The sequence below is a fragment of the Sapajus apella genome, unplaced genomic scaffold (genome assembly GCF_009761245.1).
Source record: "Sapajus apella isolate SASKATOON/1434 unplaced genomic scaffold, GSC_monkey_1.0 scaffold5, whole genome shotgun sequence".
Taxonomy (NCBI): domain Eukaryota; kingdom Metazoa; phylum Chordata; class Mammalia; order Primates; family Cebidae; genus Sapajus; species Sapajus apella.
In genome coordinates, this window is record NW_022436945.1 from 49642643 (window position 1) to 49663238 (window position 20596).

At 40.2% G+C, this 20596-nt stretch overlaps 3 protein-coding genes and 1 pseudogene across 3 annotated transcripts in view; 1 reads left to right on the plus strand and 3 right to left on the minus strand.

The window, feature by feature from the left end:
• Positions 1-518, minus strand: part of LOC116545714 — a 28432-nt gene extending 27914 nt beyond the window's left edge. The window contains 1 exon segment of the mRNA XM_032272229.1: positions 139-518. Coding sequence (XP_032128120.1) covers positions 139-518 — 380 coding nt within the window.
• A 7094-nt stretch (positions 519-7612) lies between these two features.
• On the minus strand, positions 7613-9285 carry LOC116548793 (kelch domain-containing protein 4-like). Its single transcript, XM_032274319.1, is given in 4 exon segments — positions 7613-7725; positions 7806-8348; positions 8351-9127; positions 9130-9285. Coding segments are annotated over 4 exon segments (1557 nt in total). The 5' UTR covers positions 9254-9285.
• On the plus strand, positions 9254-10401 carry LOC116545724 (annotated as a pseudogene).
• A 7009-nt stretch (positions 10402-17410) lies between these two features.
• LOC116548795 (calcium-binding mitochondrial carrier protein SCaMC-1-like) lies at positions 17411-19480 on the minus strand. The gene is made up of 2 exons (XM_032274320.1): positions 19349-19480; positions 17411-17620 (listed from the first exon to the last, which is right to left on the minus strand). Exons 1-2 carry the CDS (start codon positions 19439-19441, stop codon positions 17426-17428), a joined length of 288 nt encoding a protein of 95 aa, XP_032130211.1. The 5' UTR covers positions 19442-19480; the 3' UTR covers positions 17411-17425.
• Between the last annotated feature and the right edge of the window lie 1116 nt (positions 19481-20596).

Here is a 20596-nt window from a genome sequence, read left to right on the forward strand (position 1 = left end):
CAAAAAAAAAAAAACAAAAAAAAGAAAATGAATTTCTGTAAAGATTCCTTAAGAAGGCAATAATGAAAAAAGGTTGAACAATACCATCTTAGTAGAACTTGGAGTTCTGAAAGTATGTTACTGGTGCAGCACTTTTACTGGTGTAGCTCTGTCATGAAAAGCTCACCTTCAGCCTGCATGCGAGTTCTCACCAATGCCAATGAATAGCTGGCCTGCTGACCGCAGGTGCTGGATAAGGCACCACATCCCAGCAACACCATGACTCCGGCGTTTACAGAGTCTTTTGCAAAATTATCCAGCCAATAGGACTTCAAGAGCTGCCAGATAAATAAAGAAGAAAAATAATAAACAATGAACTCTACAACTTCACTCGATGTAAACACTTTCACAGCTATTCTGAACCTCATGAGAAGCCCCATTTCTGCAGGATGGGGCTGCAGGTTCACAGAAGCAGCAGGCACTGTAGGAAGCAGTTTCTCTGTTGAGACGTAGGAGGCCACTGAGGATGCAGAACACATGAGGTTTGCACCAGTTACTCACGTTCTTCTAAACAAATGTGAACTGCATACCAAATGCCACAGGATCTAAAGAACACCTCTTATGGTGAGCATTAATGAAATGGTTCTACTAACTGCATCTCATTTTACACTTTGCATACATTTCATTTGGGTCTTACAAAAACGCTGTCATAAATCTCTTATTCTGGTTTTAGAAATGAGGAAAATTCGTCTCAGCAAAGTTTTTTAAGAAGGACTCAGAATCAGGCATGCTGATCAAAAGGCCATGCTTTATTCCCTATTACTCTAGGTCCGTGTATAAAATATATATGATAATCAACTTTTAAACATAAGATATTTTAAGCATAAAATACATGTTAATATGTTATATGACTAGTAGTCCCAGGACTTTGGGAGGCAAAGACAGGCAGACTGCCTGAGCTCAGGAGTTCATGACCAGCCTGGGCAACACGGTGAAACCCTGTCTTACTAAAACACAAAAATTTAGCCAGGCATGGTGGTATGCACCTGTAATCCCAGCTACTTGGAAAGCTGAGGCAGAAGAATTGCTTGAGCCCAGGAGGCGGAGATTGCAGTGAGCCAAGATTGCGCCACCACACTCCAGCCTGATCAATAAAGATTCCATCTCAAAAAAAAAAAAAAGACTAAAAATTTTCAATCCTACAGGACAGAATTTAAAAAAAAACTATCTCCGTGTATTAAAAAATCCATTAAGTGCATTTCTCAATGGAAATCTTGCAGGTTAGAAGGAAGTAGGATATTATATTCTAAGTTTTGAAATTCAAAAAACTGCCAAACAAAAATACTGTATGGGCTAACCTGCCCTTCGGAAACAAAGGAGAAATTAAGACTGTCCCTGACAAACAAAAGCTGATGTGGTTTGTCACCACTAGACCGGTCCTACAAGAAAGGCTAAAAGGAGAAACAAAAGGTTGATAAATAGAAACACAAAACCATATGAAAACAGGAAGCTCCATGGTAAAGGTCAATATTTAGAATATTATAAAATTCTATAGTATTGTAATGAAAGTGTATAAATAACTTCTAAATCTAAATTTCAAAAATAATATTTAAACACAATTTAAAGAAGAGAAGCACAAAAAGTAACTATAAATCTCTGTTAAGGATATGCAATATCGAAAGACATAAAGTTGGTAGGGAGGAGGTGAAAGATGTAAAGGAGCAGAGTTTTATATGCCACTGAAGTTAAGTTGTAAACAGTTTAAAATAGATTGCTCTAACTTTGGTGTTTTATGTAGTTACAATGGTAACCACAAAGATAGTATCTATAGAATGCACACAAATGGAAATGAAAAGGGAATCAAAACATGTCACTACAAAAAAAAAAAGAATCCAGGAAGAAAAGAAAAGACAAGAAAGCCACAAGACAAAACTAAAAGGCAGCTAGCCAAATGAAAACAGTAATCCCTTCCTTGTCAGTAATTGCTTTAAATGTAAATGAATTAATTCCTCCAATTAAAAAATATAAATTGCTGAATGAATAACACACACAGAATCAATTATACCTTATCTACGAGACTCACTTTGGATCTAAGGACACACATAAGCTGAAAGTGAAAGGATGGAAAAAGATATTCCATAAAAACAGGAACCCAAATAGAACGGGGGTGGCCTCACTTATATCGGAAAAAATAGATTTTAAGACACACACTGTCACAAGAGACAAAGATAGATTGTATATAATGATAAAAAGGTCACTGTACCAGTAAGACATAATAATTATAACTATATGTGGCCCTAATATTAAGCTCCTAAATATATGAAGCAAACATTAATAGAATTGAATGGAGAAAAAACAGCAACACAGTAATAGTAGGAGACTTCACTACCCCATTCAACACTGTTGGGGAGGACGTGGAGAAATTGGAATCTTGGTGTACGTTGATAGGAATGTTAAAAGAAGAAAGTGTATTCACCACGAAAAATGACAAGGAGGTTCCTCAAAAACTTAAAAACAGAATTACCATCTGACCTAGAAATTCCACTTCTGAGTATATGTCAAAAAAAATTGAAAACAGTATCTTGAAGAGATGTTTGCATAACTGTGTTCACTGCAGCACTATGCACAATAGCCATTATATCGAAGCAAATAAATGTCCATCAACAGACAAATAAAGAAAATGTGACATATATATATCCAATGAAATATTATTCAGCCTTAACAATGAAAAAAAAAATCCTGTCACATGCTATCACATGGATGAATCTTGAGGAAATTTTGTTATGTGAAATAGAAATACCAGTCACAGAAACAGAAATACCACATGATTTCACTTATATGGGGTATTTAATGTAGTCAAACTTATAATAGAAAAAGGAGGTTACACAGTGCTGGGGTGAAGGGGAAATTGGGAGCTGTTGTTTAATGAGTTCAGGTTTTGCAAGGTAAAAAAGTTCTAGAGATCTGTTACGCAACAAACCACAAACAGTTAACATTACTGTACTATATGTTTTAAAATGGCTAAAATCATAAAATTTGTTATGTGTTTTTAATCATAATTTTAAAAAAATTCAGCACAAGAAGTAAAGTCCTAAACCATGATACCACTTCACACCTAAGAGGATAGCTATAATAAAATAAGCTTTTTTAAAAAGGAAATTAAGTGTTAGTAAGGACACGGGAAAACTGGAACCTTTGTATGTTGCTGATGAGAATGTAAAATGGTGCAGCCACTACGGAAAACAGTCTGATAGTTTCTAAAAGCTAAACACAGAATGACCACATGGCTCAGCAATTCCATTCCGAGGTAAATACCCAAAGGAATTGAAGGCATAGACTTGAACAGATATGTAGATGCCAATGTTCACTGTAGCATTATTCACAACATTCAAAAAGTAGAAACAATCCAAATGTTATTCAATAGATGAAGGACCAAACAAAATACAGTGTATACACACAATGGAACATGATTCAGCCAATAAAAGAAATGAAATTCTGATACATGCTACAACATGAACAAGCCTTAAAGACATTGTGCTAAGAGAAACAAATCAGACACAAAAGGAAAAATACTGTATGTTTCTGCTTCTAAGATACCTTGAATGGGTAAATTCCTAGAGACACAAAGCAGATTAGAGGTCACCAAGGGTTTGGGTTAGGGAGGATAGGAAATTGTTGCTTAAAGGTTAAGGTGTTTCTGCTTGGAGTGAGGAAAAGGATTTGGAAATAGTGTTGAGGGCTGCACAATATTGTGAATGTAATCAATGTCACTGAACTGTACACTTAGAAGGGAGTAAAATGGCAAATTTTATATTTTATTATAATTTGAAAAATTATGTATGAAGCCAAGAACCATTTGCTTACACATTTCAAATGAGTGAAATGTAGGGAACATGAACTAAATCTCAATAAAGCTCCTTAACAAAAAGTCAAGTCTTCTTTTCATTACACATTTCCCCCTTCCTGGATGCCATAGCTTGGGTCCCATCCTAGCATGTGCCCTGGCTCATGTCCATGGCAGCCTAGCTAACCACACTGGGTTTTAGTTGTTTGTCTGCCTCCCCCACCAGACCTTCAGTTTCTTCAAGGCACACACTGAGTCCTTTGAATCCCTAGATCTAGTGTCTAACCCAGTGCTTGCATAGTGTGTGCTCGACACATGTTTGTAAGATTCATATATTATTAAATGATTTAGATGGCAGGGTTGATCCAAGATTTTATTCTTTTATTCCTTGTATGACTCACATGAGTAACTAACTGTATTACTCACATTAGTCACATTAGTCACTTGGTTTAATGTCAGATTTTTGCAAATCCAAAACAGAGGAACTTATTTGCTTATTGTGTCTTCCCTGAAAACAATCACTAGAATCACCTTTTAAGGTGAACAACTATACCTAATCTTAAGTTTACTCTTCATTAACAAAAGCAATTCCCAAGGAAATCTAATACAAAGTGACCCAATGCATATTCACACTTAAGTTACTTGAAGTTTCAAATGACACATGTTGAATTTACTTCTGGTCACACACTGTTTTCTGGTTTATATCTACTTCATCATATAAAGTCAGATTCTAACAGGAGCTGTTTAACTGCATTTTCAGATTCAAAAGATTGCTATAAACTCACCTCATACAGAGGAAGATCTATGCCTGCATAAGGTATGATACCTAATAAATTGGGAACATAACCTTTGTAAAATGCTCCCAAGCCTTCCTGTTTCAAAATCTTCTTTGCACAATCATATATTCCAGAGTATTGCCCAGTTTTGCCTACAGCCAGCCTGGTTTTCATAACCTGGATATAAAATAACAAAATGTTATTATTCATATTAACTCTATCATCATGGAATTCAAATGAAGTAATTTTACACAGAACGTATACCTAGCACATAACATCACTCAATTGACTGTACAATTTGTTGATACATTCTCTCTCACGTATTACCTCTATTGAGGGGCTAGGACCACAGCCAGAGACACCCATTTACTGCAAGGAGTATTTGATGAAGAAAGTGACCAAGGAAATGGAGGCAAGATAATCTGCTGATGTCTTAACAAAAATGACCGGTGACCACCTGTGTCTGGAAGGTGACGGAAATGGTAGTACAAACAAGCTATGGGGCAGTGGAGAGTTGGGAAGGTGATACTATTAACTTATATGGAGGATATAAAAGGAAGAATAGGTATTAAGAGTTTTCTTTGAGAGGTGTGTGGACTACTATAAGCAGTCATAGTAAGATGCTTGCAAAGAAAGCTATATTAGCATGCATACCACACGTTGGTGAAAGTTGTATTTATCTTGCTTAAGTCTCATCAGTTACTAAAAAACCCTCTGCTATATCAATAAATGCCACATCTACAACAGTATTTTTGCTGTAAAGCAGTGGTTAGAAAACTTTTTCTGTAAAGACCAAATAATAAAATAGTTGTCTTTGCAAGCCTAAAATATTAGGTCTTTGTTGTATATTCTTTTTCTTTACTTTTTGCCCACTTTTTTATTATTATACTTCAAGTTCTGGGATACATGTGCAGAGTGGGCAGGTTTGTTGGTTTGTTGCATAGGTATACACTTGCCATGGTGGTTTGCTGCACAAATCAACCTGTCATCTACATTATTTCTCCTAATGCTATCCCTCTCCTTGACCCCCACCACCCGACAGGCCCCAGTGTGCGATGTTCCCCTCCCCTTGATCACGTGTTCTCATTGTTCAACTCCCACTTATGAGTGAGGACATGTGGTGTTTGGTTTTCTGTTCCTGTGTTAGTTTGCCGAAAATGATGGCTTCCTGCTTCATCCAGGCCCCAGAAAGGACATGAACTCATCCTTTTTTTATGGCTGCTTAGTATTCAGTGGTGCATATGTTCCACATTTTCCTTATCCAGTCTGTCACTAATGGGCATTTGCATTGGTTCCAAGTCTTTGCTATTGTAAATAGTGCTGCAATCAACACATATGTACATATGTCTTTATAGCAGAATGATTTATAATCCTTCAGGTATATGCCCCGTAATGTGTCAAATAGTATTTCTGGTTCTGGATCCTTGAGGAATCGCCACGCTGTCTTCCACAATGATTCAACTAATTTACACACCCACCAACAGTGTAAAAGCATTCCTATTTCTTCACATCCTCTCCAGCATCTGTTGGTTTCTTTTCAATGGTCACCATTCTAACTGGCATGAGATGGTATCTCATCATGGTTGTGATTTGCATTTCTCTAATGACCAGTGACGATGAGCTTTTTTTCATATGTTTGTTGGTAACATAAATGTCTTCTTTTGAGGAGTGTCTGTGCCTATCCTTTGCCCACTTTTTGAGGGGTTTTTTCTTAAAAATTTGTGCAAATTTCTTGTATATTCTGGATATTAGCCCTTTGTCAGATGAATAGATTGCAAAATTTTTCTTCCATTCTGTAGTTTGCCTATTCACTGTGAAGGTAGTTTATTTTGCTGTGCAGAAGCTCTTTAGTTCAAATGGAACTCATTTGTCAATTTTGGCTTTTGTTGCCATCGCTTTTGGTGTTTAGTCAGAAAGGCTCATGTGATAAGGAAATGATGTTTCCAGCCAACACCCAGTGAGGCCTGGCAGTAACCACATGAGTGAGCTTGGAATCCATCCCCACCCAAGCCTCAGAGTGACTGCAGCACTGACTGCCACCTTAACTGTGGGCTGTGAAAAACCCTGAGCCAGAAACATCCAGCTAAGCTTCTCCCAGATTCCTGACACATAGAAACTGCCCAATGATAAATGCTTGTCTTAAACTGTGAATTTCGGGATAACTTGTTACACAGCAATGGACAACCAACACAAACAACATCACACAGTCAGACTTCACAACGGTACTCACCTCCATTGGATATATAAAAGTCTGTGCAGTTGCTCCGGCATGGAACCAGAAATAAATCTCTCAAATGTTCCAACTTTTTGTCCTTCTTCAGTAAGTAACTTCTTGTACTGTATGAATAAGTTTTAAAATTCACATCACTACCTGCCCTGGACTGAGCTGCAACCCCACCAAATTCCTATGTTGAAGCCCCAACCTGCCATGTGATGGTATTAGGGAATGAGGCTTTTGACAGTAATGGGGGTTACGAGGTCATCAGGATGGAGCCCTCATGACAGGATCAGTGTTCTTATAAGAGCAGACACCAGAGAGCTTGCTCTCTCTCCTCCCTCTCAGGTGCACCAAGAAAAGGCCATGTGAGCACACACTGGCTGTCTACAAGCTGGGAAGAGAACCCCCGCTAGTCCTTTTAACAGTCTCTGGCTAGAACCTATCTCCCCTAGCCCCTTTCCAACTCCCATTCCCTTTCCCTACACACAGTTTCAGGTCCACTTTATTTTACACAACACACAGGCTGCTGAGGGAATCCACCTGCACCGCACTTGGTTTAACTTGCGGCCCAGCAGGGCATGAGAGACTAACTCATGGGGGCACTTTTACACCCCGGCCTGATCCCCTTCAGCACCTTCTCCTCCTGTTCGTCAGGGCACAGGCTGCCGAGGGCGTCACCCAGCACGGCTGGGTCCTGAGCGGACGTTGGCACAGCACTCTCCAGGCGCCCCCGGCAGGTGCTCTTCAGATGCGCAAGGAGAAAAGACAGACACACATTCAACCACAGGGGAGGCCTCAGTCCTCCACGCTGCTGTCCTCTGCACTGTCGTCCTCACATCCACCCTCTCCGCCCTCGACTTCCTCCTCACTGTCCTCTTCCGAGTCCGTCTCCTCCAGCCACTCTTGAGCTTCCTCAAAAGCAGAATGAACACACAGATGTCAGCACAGCCTGGGCAGACCGGGGGAGCTGCGGGATGGTGGTGGCCACTTCCTGGGTCCATCTCCACCAAGGCCTTCCACGCCTCCATCCTGTGCAGGTCCAGGCAGTGCAAGTCGCTGAGGGTGACCTGGCGGTCACCGGCCCCAAACATGCCCCCATAGACGTAGAGCACCTCGTGCTTCACAGCCAGCATGGCTTTGGAGCGTGGACATGGCCCGGGCACCGGGCTGTCGGCCTCCTCGGCGCTGTCTTCATCCTCAGACTGGGGCTGCCCCACTGAGCCTGGGGCGGCCAGCACCTGCTTAATGGTGACCAGGGTCCCATCCTCAGCCACCACCTCCTTGACTACCTCCACGGGCCCTTGGGCACTGGTTCTCCCACACTCCTGCTTGCTGACACCTTCGGGCTCCTCTTTTCTGCCCCGCCTACGTTTTTTCTTCTCGGACTTGGGTCCCTTCAGCTGTCCCGCAAACCACCGGTTCCTGGTGGCGTCGTAGAAGTACAGATCATTGAAGAACTCTCCCTCCAGGTTCTCCTCCTCTTCCTCATCACAGACACCCCCGAAGAACAGGGGCTGGTGATTGGGGGCGTGGCCACAGAAAAGCCAGACCGTGGAATGGGCTTGACCCATGAAGGGTTAATCCGAGTCCACACCCACTTGGCTTCTCTTCCATTCTCTGACTTCAGCAGGAACATGTCTGAGTGCCGCGTGCCTTTGTCCACGTCCTTCTTGACTCTCTGTTTCGAGTAGCCCCCATAGACGACGATGCCACCTTGAGGAGTGACGGACATCTGGCAGCCTGATCTGGGTGTGGGTCCTGTCCCAGCCGGGGACAGCTTGCTCCACCTGAAGGTGTCCAGGTTAAAGGCATACACGTCGTTGTAATAGATGTAATCCCGTGTACTTTCATGGAAGCCACCAAAAATGATCAACTGTCTCTTTCAGGCCACCATCCGATGTACACTCCGACCGGAAGGACCCCCTGTTGATTTGAATTGTTCCCAGGTCTTGGTGGCCAAATGCAGTACCCAGAGATCTTTGTAGTGGTAGAACGGCTCTCCGTTGGGAGAGGCAAACTCCCCTCCAGAGACCCACAGCTGTCCGCCACCTTGAGGCACCATCACCGCCTGGTCAGCACAGCGCCTCGCAGGTGGACTGGGGATGTCAACTTTGGTCCAGATGTCCTTTCTGATACTGTAGACATAGAGCTCATTATACAAAAAAGTTTTCTGGCCATTGAAATATTCACCTCCGAAAAGGATTAATTCATCTTTCTCAGGATGAGCCGAGAGGGAGGCATTTAACCTTGGTGAGGGCGGGGAGCACGGAGTTTCCACAACCTGAGTCTTCTTGGCATCGAGTGTCTGGGATGGGCTATGAGCGCCTCCAGGTCTTCCTCCTCCTTCCGCCAGCGCTTGGACACCTTCTTCTCCATCTTGGCGGCTGTCTTCTCCGCGCCGCGGCCCTTCTTCTCCTTCTTACCCTTCTTGACCATCTTGCCGGATCCGAGGCCGCGCCGAAACACCAGAGGAGCTCCCCCTTTGGGATGCTGGGAAGGTCGGGTGGCTTCATGGACATGTTTGGGATGATGAATACATGATTGGTCACATGGAACACATGACAGCTGGAGGCAATTGCAGACCTTCTCATCTTCTACTGTCATCTCCTATTCCAATAGCGGCGATGGTGCCCCCAAGGTTTACCAAGAGACATCACAGATGCGCTCGGCACCAGGCGGGATCCGGGAGACACGGAGGACTGTTCGGGATTCAGACAGTGGACTGGAACAGATGTCCATCGGGCATCACATCCGGGACAGGGCCCACATCCTCCAGCGCTCCCGAAACCAGCGCACAGGGGACCAGGAGGATCGGCAGGACTACATCGACCTGGATGAGAGTGAGGCGGCAGGAATGTATCCATCTGGATGAGAGAGAGGCGGCAGCGTTTGATGACGAGTGGCGGCGGGAGACGTCCGGACTCTGGCAGCAGCGCCCCGTGGAGTTTCGGCGGCTTGAGTCCTCAGGGGCGGGGGGACGAAGGGCAGTGGGACCTCCCAGCCTGCCCATCCAGGGACCTGAGGACTCCCCTTCCCGACAGTCCCGCCGCTATGACTGGTGAGGGCCCTGGGCCCTCAGCCTCTCTTGTACAGGATGAGAGGCTGAGAAATCATCCCCTGAAATAACATTTTCCTCTCTGAATCCCATCCCCAATTTAATAATAAATTATCAGGCAAGGCGGCCCCCACCTCTCCCTGGGGGTCTCAGGGAGAACCTTTCACTGCACCCTTTCCCTACTTTTTCCTTTCCTTCTTTAATCCCCTTACCATGATGACTCCGCCTCTGCATCTACTAACGATTTTTCATTCTGCCACTCCGTCTTCAAATCAAACGCCCTCAGCTTTCGCGTTCTATTCCTGCCATGCATTGAAGGGTCTTTTGGGGTGAGCTCTGGGTTTAGGGGCCTCCTCCATCCCTCAGCTACCCTGGATCTTTGCCCACCTCTTCCTCAGAGCCCCCATTGAGGGGCCGTAGTCCTGTCCAGGGCTGTGAAAGTAGCAAACTGGTTCCCAATTCTTTCTCCCTCCTCCTGCCCACACGCATCACAAGGCTCTTCCCTACACCCGTATTTTTTTTTTTTTTTTTTTGAGACGGAGTTTCACTCATGTTACCCAGGCTGGAGTGCAATGGCGCGATCTCGGCTCACCGCAACCTCCGCCTCCTGGGTTCAGGCAATTCTGCTGCCTCAGCCTCCTGAGTAGCTGGGATTACAGGCACGCACCACCATGCCCAGCTAATTTTTTTTGTATTTTTAGTAGAGACGGGGTTTCACCGTGTTGACCAGGATGGTCTCGATCTCTTGACCTCGTGATCCACCCGCCTCGGCCTCCCAAAGTGCTGGGATTACAGGCTTGAGCCACCGCGCCCGGCTACACCCGTATTTTTTTGATTTGTGCAACTTGTAGCTAGGTGTTTATGGAATAAAGGAGAATGGAAAAAAAAACAAAAAACAAAACAAAACAAAAACAAACAAACAAACAAACAAAAAAACTCCCTCTAGAACACCTGCTGGGTTAATCAACCTCTCTCACCTATGTTTTCAACTTCTTTATTTGGATTGACATGCTTCCTTCAGCAATAGATACATTAAAGTCAAATCAAAATCCTCCCTGCAGGCTGGACACAGTGGTTCACTCCTGTAATCCCAGCACTTTGGGAGGGTGAAGCAGGTGGACCACATGAGGTCAGGAGTTTGAGACCACCCTGACCAATATGGCGAAACCCCGCCTCTACTAAAAATACAAAAATTTAGCTGGGCGTGGTGGTGTGCGCCTGTAATACCAACTACTCAGGAGGCTGACACAGAAAAATCACTTGAACCTGGGAGGTAGAGTTTGCAGTGAGCCCAGACTACACCACTGCACTCCAGCCTGGGTGACAGAGCTAGGCTCCATCTCAAAAACAAACTAAAAAAACCCAAAAAACAAATCCTCCCTCCACCCAACATCCTTTTTATCTATCACCCTCTCCCTCTTCTAGTTTCGGTCCCTTCACAGTCAAACTCCCTAAAAATGTGTCTCCACTGTCCAAGTTTCATCACCTCCCATTCACTTTAAGCTCATTTCAGTATGGCTTCTCATTTCATTACTTCACGGAAGCATTTATGCTAAGCTTATCTATCTCTGTGATGAGAAATCTTAAAAGACACTTTTATTATATTCATGACCCAATAGCAGTGACCCCCATGAAACCATTTTCTTCCACTGACTCCTAGGCCATCCCTCTCTCTCTGCATTTCCTCTCATCCCTCAAGCTCTTTCTTCTCAGTCTCCTTTGCAAGTTTCTTCTTTCACCACTCCCTTTGGACTTATTCATAGAATTCTTCTTATTTATAAGCTCTTCTTAAGTGATCCTGCCCATTCCAATGGCTCAACTCAGGAACAACCTCTCTATCAAACATCTCTCTCTCTCTTAATTGCTAGCTGATATATCCAGTTCCTTAGTGGACAGTTCCCTGTACATGTCCCATACATCTCAAACTCATCCGATATTGTATTCTCTATGTATACAGTCGCTCCAGTTAGAAACTAGGTATCATCCTTGACTCCTCTCTTTCTCACCTCCATATCCAGTCAGTGAGTTCTGTTGATTCAATTCCGGAAATATTTCTCAGTTCATTCCCTTCTCTATACCTTAAAAACATCAACTTATGCTGATGTTCATCATTTCTTACCTGAATTATTTAAATATTCTCCCTGCCTCTAGTCTAGCCTCACTCTCCCCCGACAATATCTGCATTCTTTTTTCAGGTTGATATTCCTTAAATGTGAACGTGCTCATTTCACTTCTCTATATGAGATGCTACAAGAGCCCCTACCATATAAATCTAGACTCCTATTACATTTGGCCCCTGCTTATCTTTCATCACTATCTTTCCCGAAACATGCTCCACCACTCTTGAGGCATAAAGAACCAATTTCAGTCTCTTCAGTGAGTGATGCCTTCTTGTGCCTACATTTCTGTCCACATGCTGCTCCTTCTATCTGCAATCCTTACCTTCCCCTTTCTTTTCTTTTCTTTTTTTTAGATAGGGTCTCACACTGTCATCTAGGCTAGAGTGCAATGGTGTGATCTCAGCTCACTGAAACCTTTGCCTCTCGAGCTCAAGTGGTCCTCCCACCTCAGCCTCCCCAGTATAGGCACAAACCCCCATGTCCAACTAATTTTTATATATTTTGTAGAAATGTGGTTTTGCCATGTTGCCCAGGCTGGTCTCGAACTCCTGGGCTCAAGCGATCTGCCTCCCAAGGTGCTGGGATTAGAGGTGTGAGCCACCAAGCCCAGCTCCCACTTCATCTTAATGGTTTGAGATTGAGGCAAACTTGAGTTCAAATTCCCATCTGGCAGTTCTGTCTTTTAAATTCACTTAATAAGGATTTCCTCCCACTGGGCAAGGTGCTAGGACTACAAGTAGCTACTGCCTAAGGAAGCTCTCAGCCTCACAAAGGAGATAAGTACGGAGAATGTCAGAATTTCTTGTGAAAGTGCTGTAAGAAAAGGAAACTAGAACAGCAGGCTTTCTGGAGGACCTAACTCCTGAGTAAGGTACTAAAGGACATTCCCCAGCATATGACATATAGAAAGAGGAAGGGTGTGTGTGTGTGTGTGTGTGTGTGTGTGTGTGTGTGTGTGTGTTGCTGGAGCAGGGTCAGGAGACAGGGAGTAGCAGAAAGATGACTGTGCATGGTGGACATGTTGAGTGGGAGGCACTCCTGGGACATGCAAGCAGAGATGCCGACACACGCATTACACAGGTAGATCTATGGTGCTGCGATAAGGAGAAAGATGTTGGAGTGGAAGCAGTCAGTACAGAGATGGCAGCTGAAACCCCAAGAACACTACCCCACACACCACCCTGTCAATGATACCATGACACTGCTATGGTAATGACAACCCACAAAGAACAGAGCTCTACCAAACTGATGATGTGTTTGACAGAGCTACATGCCAGGCTGAAAAGATCCTTTTCTTAGTTTCCTAAAATGCTAGCTATTCAATGAACAAAACCTAACTTAACCAAAAAGTGAGCTAGCTACATACTCTGGAAAATTTGAGAATATATACTGCATATTTTGAAGTAATTTAGAACAAACTGGGATTATCCAATGAAAAATGGGATATTCTGCAATTCAGCAATTGAGGAAGCCTGGACAGGGGAGGAACTGGTTTTGGTCGAGATGCTTAGGATATGCTTCTCATAGGAAGACGGCTTTTAAAGAGCCCCAAGGGATGAATGGACCTTCAGCAGGAGGGGAGAAAACACTATCATAGGCCCAGAGCCCATAAGAACACTACACCAGACTGTGTAGACAGCTTTCTCTTGATGTCCAATAAAGCTAGTACACCGAAATGAGAATACTATAATGAGTTCTCAGGAAGGAGCTTGGGTGGACAGATGCCTGTTTGTGATGTCCAAGGTAATAATCTGACAAATTATATAGAGTAAAATGTGCATATTAGCTTGCAATATCCATGGATTTTCAAAAATACCAAGCTTCTTGCATACTGAAATAACTGCATTATTTTTGAGTATTTGATTATTTTAGGTTCTTGCCTCCCTATCATAAAATCCAAGTATGTGGTCAGAATAACCTAAGAGTATTTCAAACACTAGCCCTTAATAATCATTCTTTGAATCTTCAAATATTCACATAAGAAAAATAACCTTCCCAAAGATAGGTTCTAATTAAAGTCCTGGAGGCTAGGTTTTCTTTAATTTTTTCTTTGCTTCTCTATTTCCTAGGCCAAGAAAAGGATAGCACTAACCCTGTAACCTTCTCAAGAGTATTCCGTTGCTCAAGAACAAACACTCTCCAGAATAATCTAAAATCAACAGGAAATAATACAAAAACTGTGTGTTGGGGAGGTGTTGAATTTCCAAGCTCTTACAGTCTTTGATAAATAATGATAGAATAAATCATGGAAAAAATAATCTGTGGCTGCTCAACTAGATAGTTCTGCTAATGACCATAAAGAGAACCCAACCTCTAAAACTTACCTCTGTACTTCCTCTTTACATTGAGTTAGGCTGAGGCAATAGCTTAAATCATCCAAGTTAACAAAAGTCAGCAGAGAAGTGATTCAAAGGTAAATGCATTGATTCACTCATTCACTCATTCAGCACTCACTTGGCACTTACTACGTCCCAAGCTCTGTCTAGGTGATGGAGTACATGGGGAAGAAGCCATGCCCCTGCCTTCATGGAGCTGTCACTCTAAACTCAGCTCAAATTTACAGCAATGTCAAATTACACTAAGGACTTCAACTTGTAAGTTTTCCTTCCCGAGGTCAGATTGAGACTCTTGCATAAAACTTAGTTAGTGTGCTGCTTCTGCTCAGAATTCACAATGAATAAACTGTTACCCTTCCTTTAAGAACTACTTAGAGAAAAAAAAAAAAAAAAGACACTCCTTCTAAATAATATGATGAATTCAGAATCCCGTAACTTGGTCATGAGAAATCTCTGATTTTATTTAGTCTAATCTCCTATCAGTGATATTCCTTATAGAGTATACATGAGATATAATCACCTATTAAAACAAGAATCCCAAAAGCATTATACATTAACATTTATTGAATCCATTTACTAACTCCTCTTCATTAATAAATTCCGTAGGTGATAACAATTACGTGTTCATATGCCCAGAACTTAACAGCTGCATGAGGAGCAATTTTGATGACGTTTGGAACATTTCCTCTCCAAAGAGAGTAGATACCTCCTTCTTTTACCATCTGCCAAAAGCCACCAAATATGTTCATTTTGTCTGATTTTGAACCATGAACCTAAAAAATAAAAGCAGAATGATATAAAATGCTGGTGGCATATTATTATTACTTTTTCTAAAGTAACCACACAAACTTTTTCAATACTAACTGCAAGTATATTTGAAATTAAAATATAGAAAGGTTGAAAAAATATATATAATGATGGGAGGGAGTATTGCCATGATTTTAGAGGTCTGTCTCAACTCTAAAACTAAGAATAATTGGTATCTTCAGTGTGAGCAATCAGAGAAGACAAGAAGAAAATTAAAATTATGAACAACATTCATAAGATAACATTAACTAAATTGTATCATTGATATGTATCATTGTCTGATGCATGTCAGACAATGGAACACCTTTGAAATATGAAAAAGTCCAGTTAAAGAGAAATAAAATGTATACTGCAGGTAATAATATATTATTACATTATATTATATATACTGCAGGTAATACTGTTTATATTCTTGAGGAGAGGGACTAACATATTAAGAAGAAATAGTACGGACATGAACTGTAAATGAGTCTGAAATAGTTTGGATATTATGTATATCAGGGCTAAAAACACTGGAATACATACAGCCTGAAACCAAAAATAAAAATTTCACCTTCTTTGGCATATTTTGAGGCATCTCTAGGCAATAAATTCATTACAACATGTACCAATCGTGTGAGTACTGATACAATACTTGACTTATACTACAGATGTGGTAGTCATTTAAAAATACTGTGCCTTATGACCACCTACAGATAAAAACTGATTAAATCTAATACACCCAAAATAATCAAATAAATCATCTATTCCTCTGATTGTTTCAGCTAACATAAAAGGAGTCACTGCCACTCAACACACACACACACACACACACACACACACACACACACACACACACACACACACACACAGGCACTCACAAAAGGGTTGAATCTTGAAGGCCAGCCATGTGGCCAGTATGAAAATGGACCCCACTAAGAATGCTGAGCTCCAAAGTCTCAGGTGAGCTTCCCTGGTTGGTCTGGAACACTGTGCCTAGTGCCACACAACAGTACCAGGAAAGTAAGACATGGGGACTTCACAGGGAGAGGACCACAGAAGCTCCGCCCTATGAGCTGCTTTACTTCACTGACTTTCATCCATATCTTTTCCCTGTAATAAACCATAACCAGGGGTAATAAGCTTTCAGTGAGTTCTGGGAAGTCCTAGAGAAGTATCGAACCTGAAGGTTGACTTTGGAAATTTTTTAGATTTGCAGAAGCTAAATTCCAGAGAAATTCATTTTATTTTAAATACATAAACTTCAACAATAAAACAGGACAAACAAAAAAATGAACACTTATTTAAGTTCTCTAAAAGTCAAGTTACTACTATTCCTAAAGAAAAGTACACACCAATCCTCTCTCCTTTTTCTTGAAAACATTAGCTTTTCCCCTAAATACATTTTGTGATTTGGGGACATTCTGAAGGAATGCTAGCTTAAAACACTGCCAGAAATATTTTTGTACAGAAGTCTGTGGAGAAACTGAAAGTGTTGACCAAATGCGTAACAAACTTTTAAAAATATTTTGTAAACTACTGTGTTCCAACAGGATACTCCAATGTGCCGGGCATTTTCACATATCTTATATTGTTTGATTCTTACAGCCATTCTTGTTAGATATTCTTATCCCCATTCCAGAATGAAGGAAAATGAGATCTCAGAGGTTTCAAGCAGCATGAAAACCAGGTGCATTGGAGGCAAAGATACTCCATTCCTACTCTCATTTGTTGTAAAGGAGAAGTTAATTCTCTGGGCCTCAGGTTCCCCCTGGAAAAATGATAAAATACCTGCTTCACTGGCCTGCTGCAAGGATTAGCTGGGTTACCACAATGAGCAAATACATATTAATTCTTTTCCTTTCCCTCTTTCCGCTCAGGTCAGCCTAAGGCTACATTGCTAGTAAATAGAAAGGTCAGTCTACAAAGCCAGATCTTTTTCTGCTAATCTCAGCTTTAGAATAATTTTTAAAATTACATTGCTGCTCTACGATTCTTGATTTCAGAGATACTTTACTTTTGGTAAAGTATATAAGAAAAAAGGGAATTATAAATAAGGAGAACCCTACAATAATGGCTAGAGATGTTTCTAAAATTAAACGTTTGAATAGTCAGAGAATCCCAAAGATTAAAAATTCATTACACACATGTATTAACAATTTAAAGTTTGGTACCCTGCCATACTTTCAAGGACTGAATTTAGTGTTAACACTAACAAAATAGGTATACATTTTAGGGTATAAAAGATTATTACTGAGAAATTTTTAAACTTCTTTTTCAAAGCACTACATTTCTCATTGTTTTAGATTATTTAGGGCAAACCTGGACACAAGATAATAAAGCTCACCTGCATCATGATTTTCAGACAGTCCAAAGGGGCAGTGCTTGTTAGAGAGACAGCACCAGGAATGCCTCCTGCCAAAAGCTGCCGCCACCACTGTCCGGATTTTTTTTCATCTTCCGTGAATTCACCTGGAATAGTTAAGCTATCCCCTGTGTCAATTCCCTGTTAAAATGGAAAAAAAAAATCCCCATGATTCTTAGTTAAAAATATATAATGCCAGAAGATGTTTTCGTTTTAGAGAAGAATCATATGTTATTTTGCATTTAATATGAACTTTTCTCCCTAGAATTTATACTAAACCAATTTGAACACATAGATTATAAGTAGTCTATTCACAATGAACGAAGTACAGTGTCAGTTCACAAGAAATGGAAATAAACAGTAATTACAAATATACAAAACCAACATTACAACTTTCTTTCTTCATGGATTCATAGTAACTTTGCTTCTCTTGGTCTAGGTCAGAATGAAAGGACAGTGTTTTGTCAGGTATAGTCAATCTTTTTTACTGTAACCACCTTTCATAAGGCTAGAAAACCATATCCTATTGGTGATGACATCTTTTAATAAATTTAGTTCATCAGTTCTCAAACAATACTTCCTTTATCTCAATTTTATATTTATATTATACTTTATACCATAATATGTTTTAAATATACAAATAAAAATTAAAACTGTGTACGTAAACAACCTTAAGCTCGTGACCTATTGTTTATAAAAATATTTGTATAAATCTGACTTGTCATTTAAAACATGCAATAGATTCTATGTAAAATTTAGCTAATGGAGAGGTATTGTTTGAAATCATCAGCCCTTCAATCTGTTATACAGTACTACAGCTTGAGAGAAATAACTCCATAATATTTTTACAACTCTATTATCTAAATTGTTTGGGCATAAAAAATTTTACAGTCAAAAGTGCAAGGGGAGGAGCTATCCTATGGTAGTAACCATCTCTTCCTTCATTTTACTATCAATAAAGTGGAGATACAACTGTAGCCTCAACTGTTATCAACTACCTCAGAAAATACAGTAAGAGTCATGTAAATAAAACTTCACATAGTGTAAAATTTATTGTGGCAACTGAAGTACTAGTATAGTATTATTCTATACTCATAGCTGAGACGGCACTAATCATCAACAATTTTCTAATGCTTTATGTAAGCTTAGGTATTGTTACTAGTGACACTTTGAACTGCTTCATTTAATGCATATTTAATTTAGCAAAATCCATGAATAAGTGTTGAAGAGAAGCCTATGAAGGGGAAAAAAAATAAACCTCCTTCAGAGAGTTCCCAATGGTTTCAGAAGTAGATTGCACAATAATAGAACTTGGTTTACATCGCTATGCAGAATATAAATGAAACAATCAAAATTTGAAAGTTTTATAGAAAACAAATTGTTATGAAATCCCATCTAAGCTAAGCAGAGGAAGCAAAAAGATGCTGTAACCTTTAATGATTATTTTAAATGCCGTATGCCAGAGATAAACCTAAGCAATCTGACCAAACAAGGAAACAGATTCTTAGCATCCATGAGGTGCTGAGATTATTTGGGTAATATAGTATCTATAAATAGCAAAAGCCTACAACTTTTACACTTCCTTATGGCAGTAACTTAAATGAAAATAAAAGCTAGAGAGCTTATTCATCAAGATGGTACTTCTCCCAAGTTTTCAGGATGAACACTTACGCAGTCTTGGGTTGTTGTTGTTGTTGTTGTTTTAATACTCTATAATCTATGCCTAACAGGATAAACAGAACCCTACAGGTTAAGGAGCTGCTGGGACTCAGGTATCCTGGCCCGTAAGTGTTACAGAGTGTTCTTGGGTTACAAGTGTACCTATGGTTTATAGCTCCAAATAAGCATAAATACATGAAGTATACTTACTGTGGAATGTTTCCAGAAACGGATAATTTCCTCAATGTCTGTAGTGGGATTAAATAAGAAGTAGTCTCTCCATTCATTCCAGTCCACTGTCATTGTCCCATCTGCATCAATGCTGAAAATGTTTGCGAATGATCAAAGGACGAAACTAAATTGATAAATAAAACTATCATTATTGGCCACTTCACAGAATGACAGTTTCTTTTCTAAATTAATATTCTTATTAAATTAAAAACCTCATTTGCAAGTGTAGGTTATTGGAAATGGCAGCAAGCATATGGCCCTGTCAGATAGTTTTAATTATTTAGATAAAAATGGACCCCAAAATTACAGCCAGCTCACTAAAGACTGCTTTCAGCAATCTGTCAAACTCTGTCAATGAGCTACAAAACTCAAAAACTGAAAGATAAAATATTGAAAGGTGGTAATGAATGGATTCATTACTCATTTTTTTCCTGCACTTAGTGGATCAAGAAGATAATTCTTAATGTTCTGTTGCAACATTTGAATGTAGTCTTGAAATATATTCTAAACATGCTATCAATTTCCTACAAGTTAGAAAAATTAACAGTGATTGTAAAAAATCTAACTCTCAGTGGCTGAGCCTTTGAGTTTTAAGAAATCCTTGTACCTCATTTTCAATCTTAAAATTAATATATTGTAGTCTTAAATATTTATCATTAATATTTGGTTTGTTTCACAAGTTTCTTGGTAATAACATCGTTCGTACCTGTTTTCTCCTAAGAGAAACTCTGAATGTGCCAGGATTTTGACTGTTTTATTCTCTTCTTTAGGCCACCTCTTCCAGTGACTGGGACAAAGAAGGTGCTCGTTTATTTTCTGAATTAACGGATATCTCTAAAAAAATGCTTTGGTGTACCCTACAAACTCTATTCTATAATTTGTGTCCCCCAGAATTTTATCAACCAGCTTAAAAATCTTATGTCTTCATAGTGAATTTTAAAATGTGGCGACACTCTATTTTTATTAATGATTTTACTGTATAATCCATTATTAATAGCTTATTATGATCTGTTATTTATTGTACTCTATTAATAGATTATTGATAATAATTAATATTAGCATAGTTGATATTAACATAGCTACCCTAGAGCTGATATTAACATAGCTACCCCAGATTTGTTTTTCAGTTAATAAGACTTTATTTTGCTTGTCCTTTCATCTGACAATCTCTGTCTTCTGACAAGTTTACATTAATTTTTATTACTTGAGGACTAAACTGAGAAAGTC

What these genes read in the sequence shown, in the direction of transcription:
- LOC116548795 (XM_032274320.1), bottom strand. Translation starts at nt 19,441, where the DNA reads ATGACAGTGGACTGGAATGAATGGAGAGACTACTTCTTATTTAATCCC. An exon ending in GTTTCTGGAAACATTCCACA is followed by an intron (nt 17,621 to 19,348) that starts GTAAGTATACTT and finishes CCATTTTAACAG; the next exon opens with GGAATTGACACAGGGGATAG.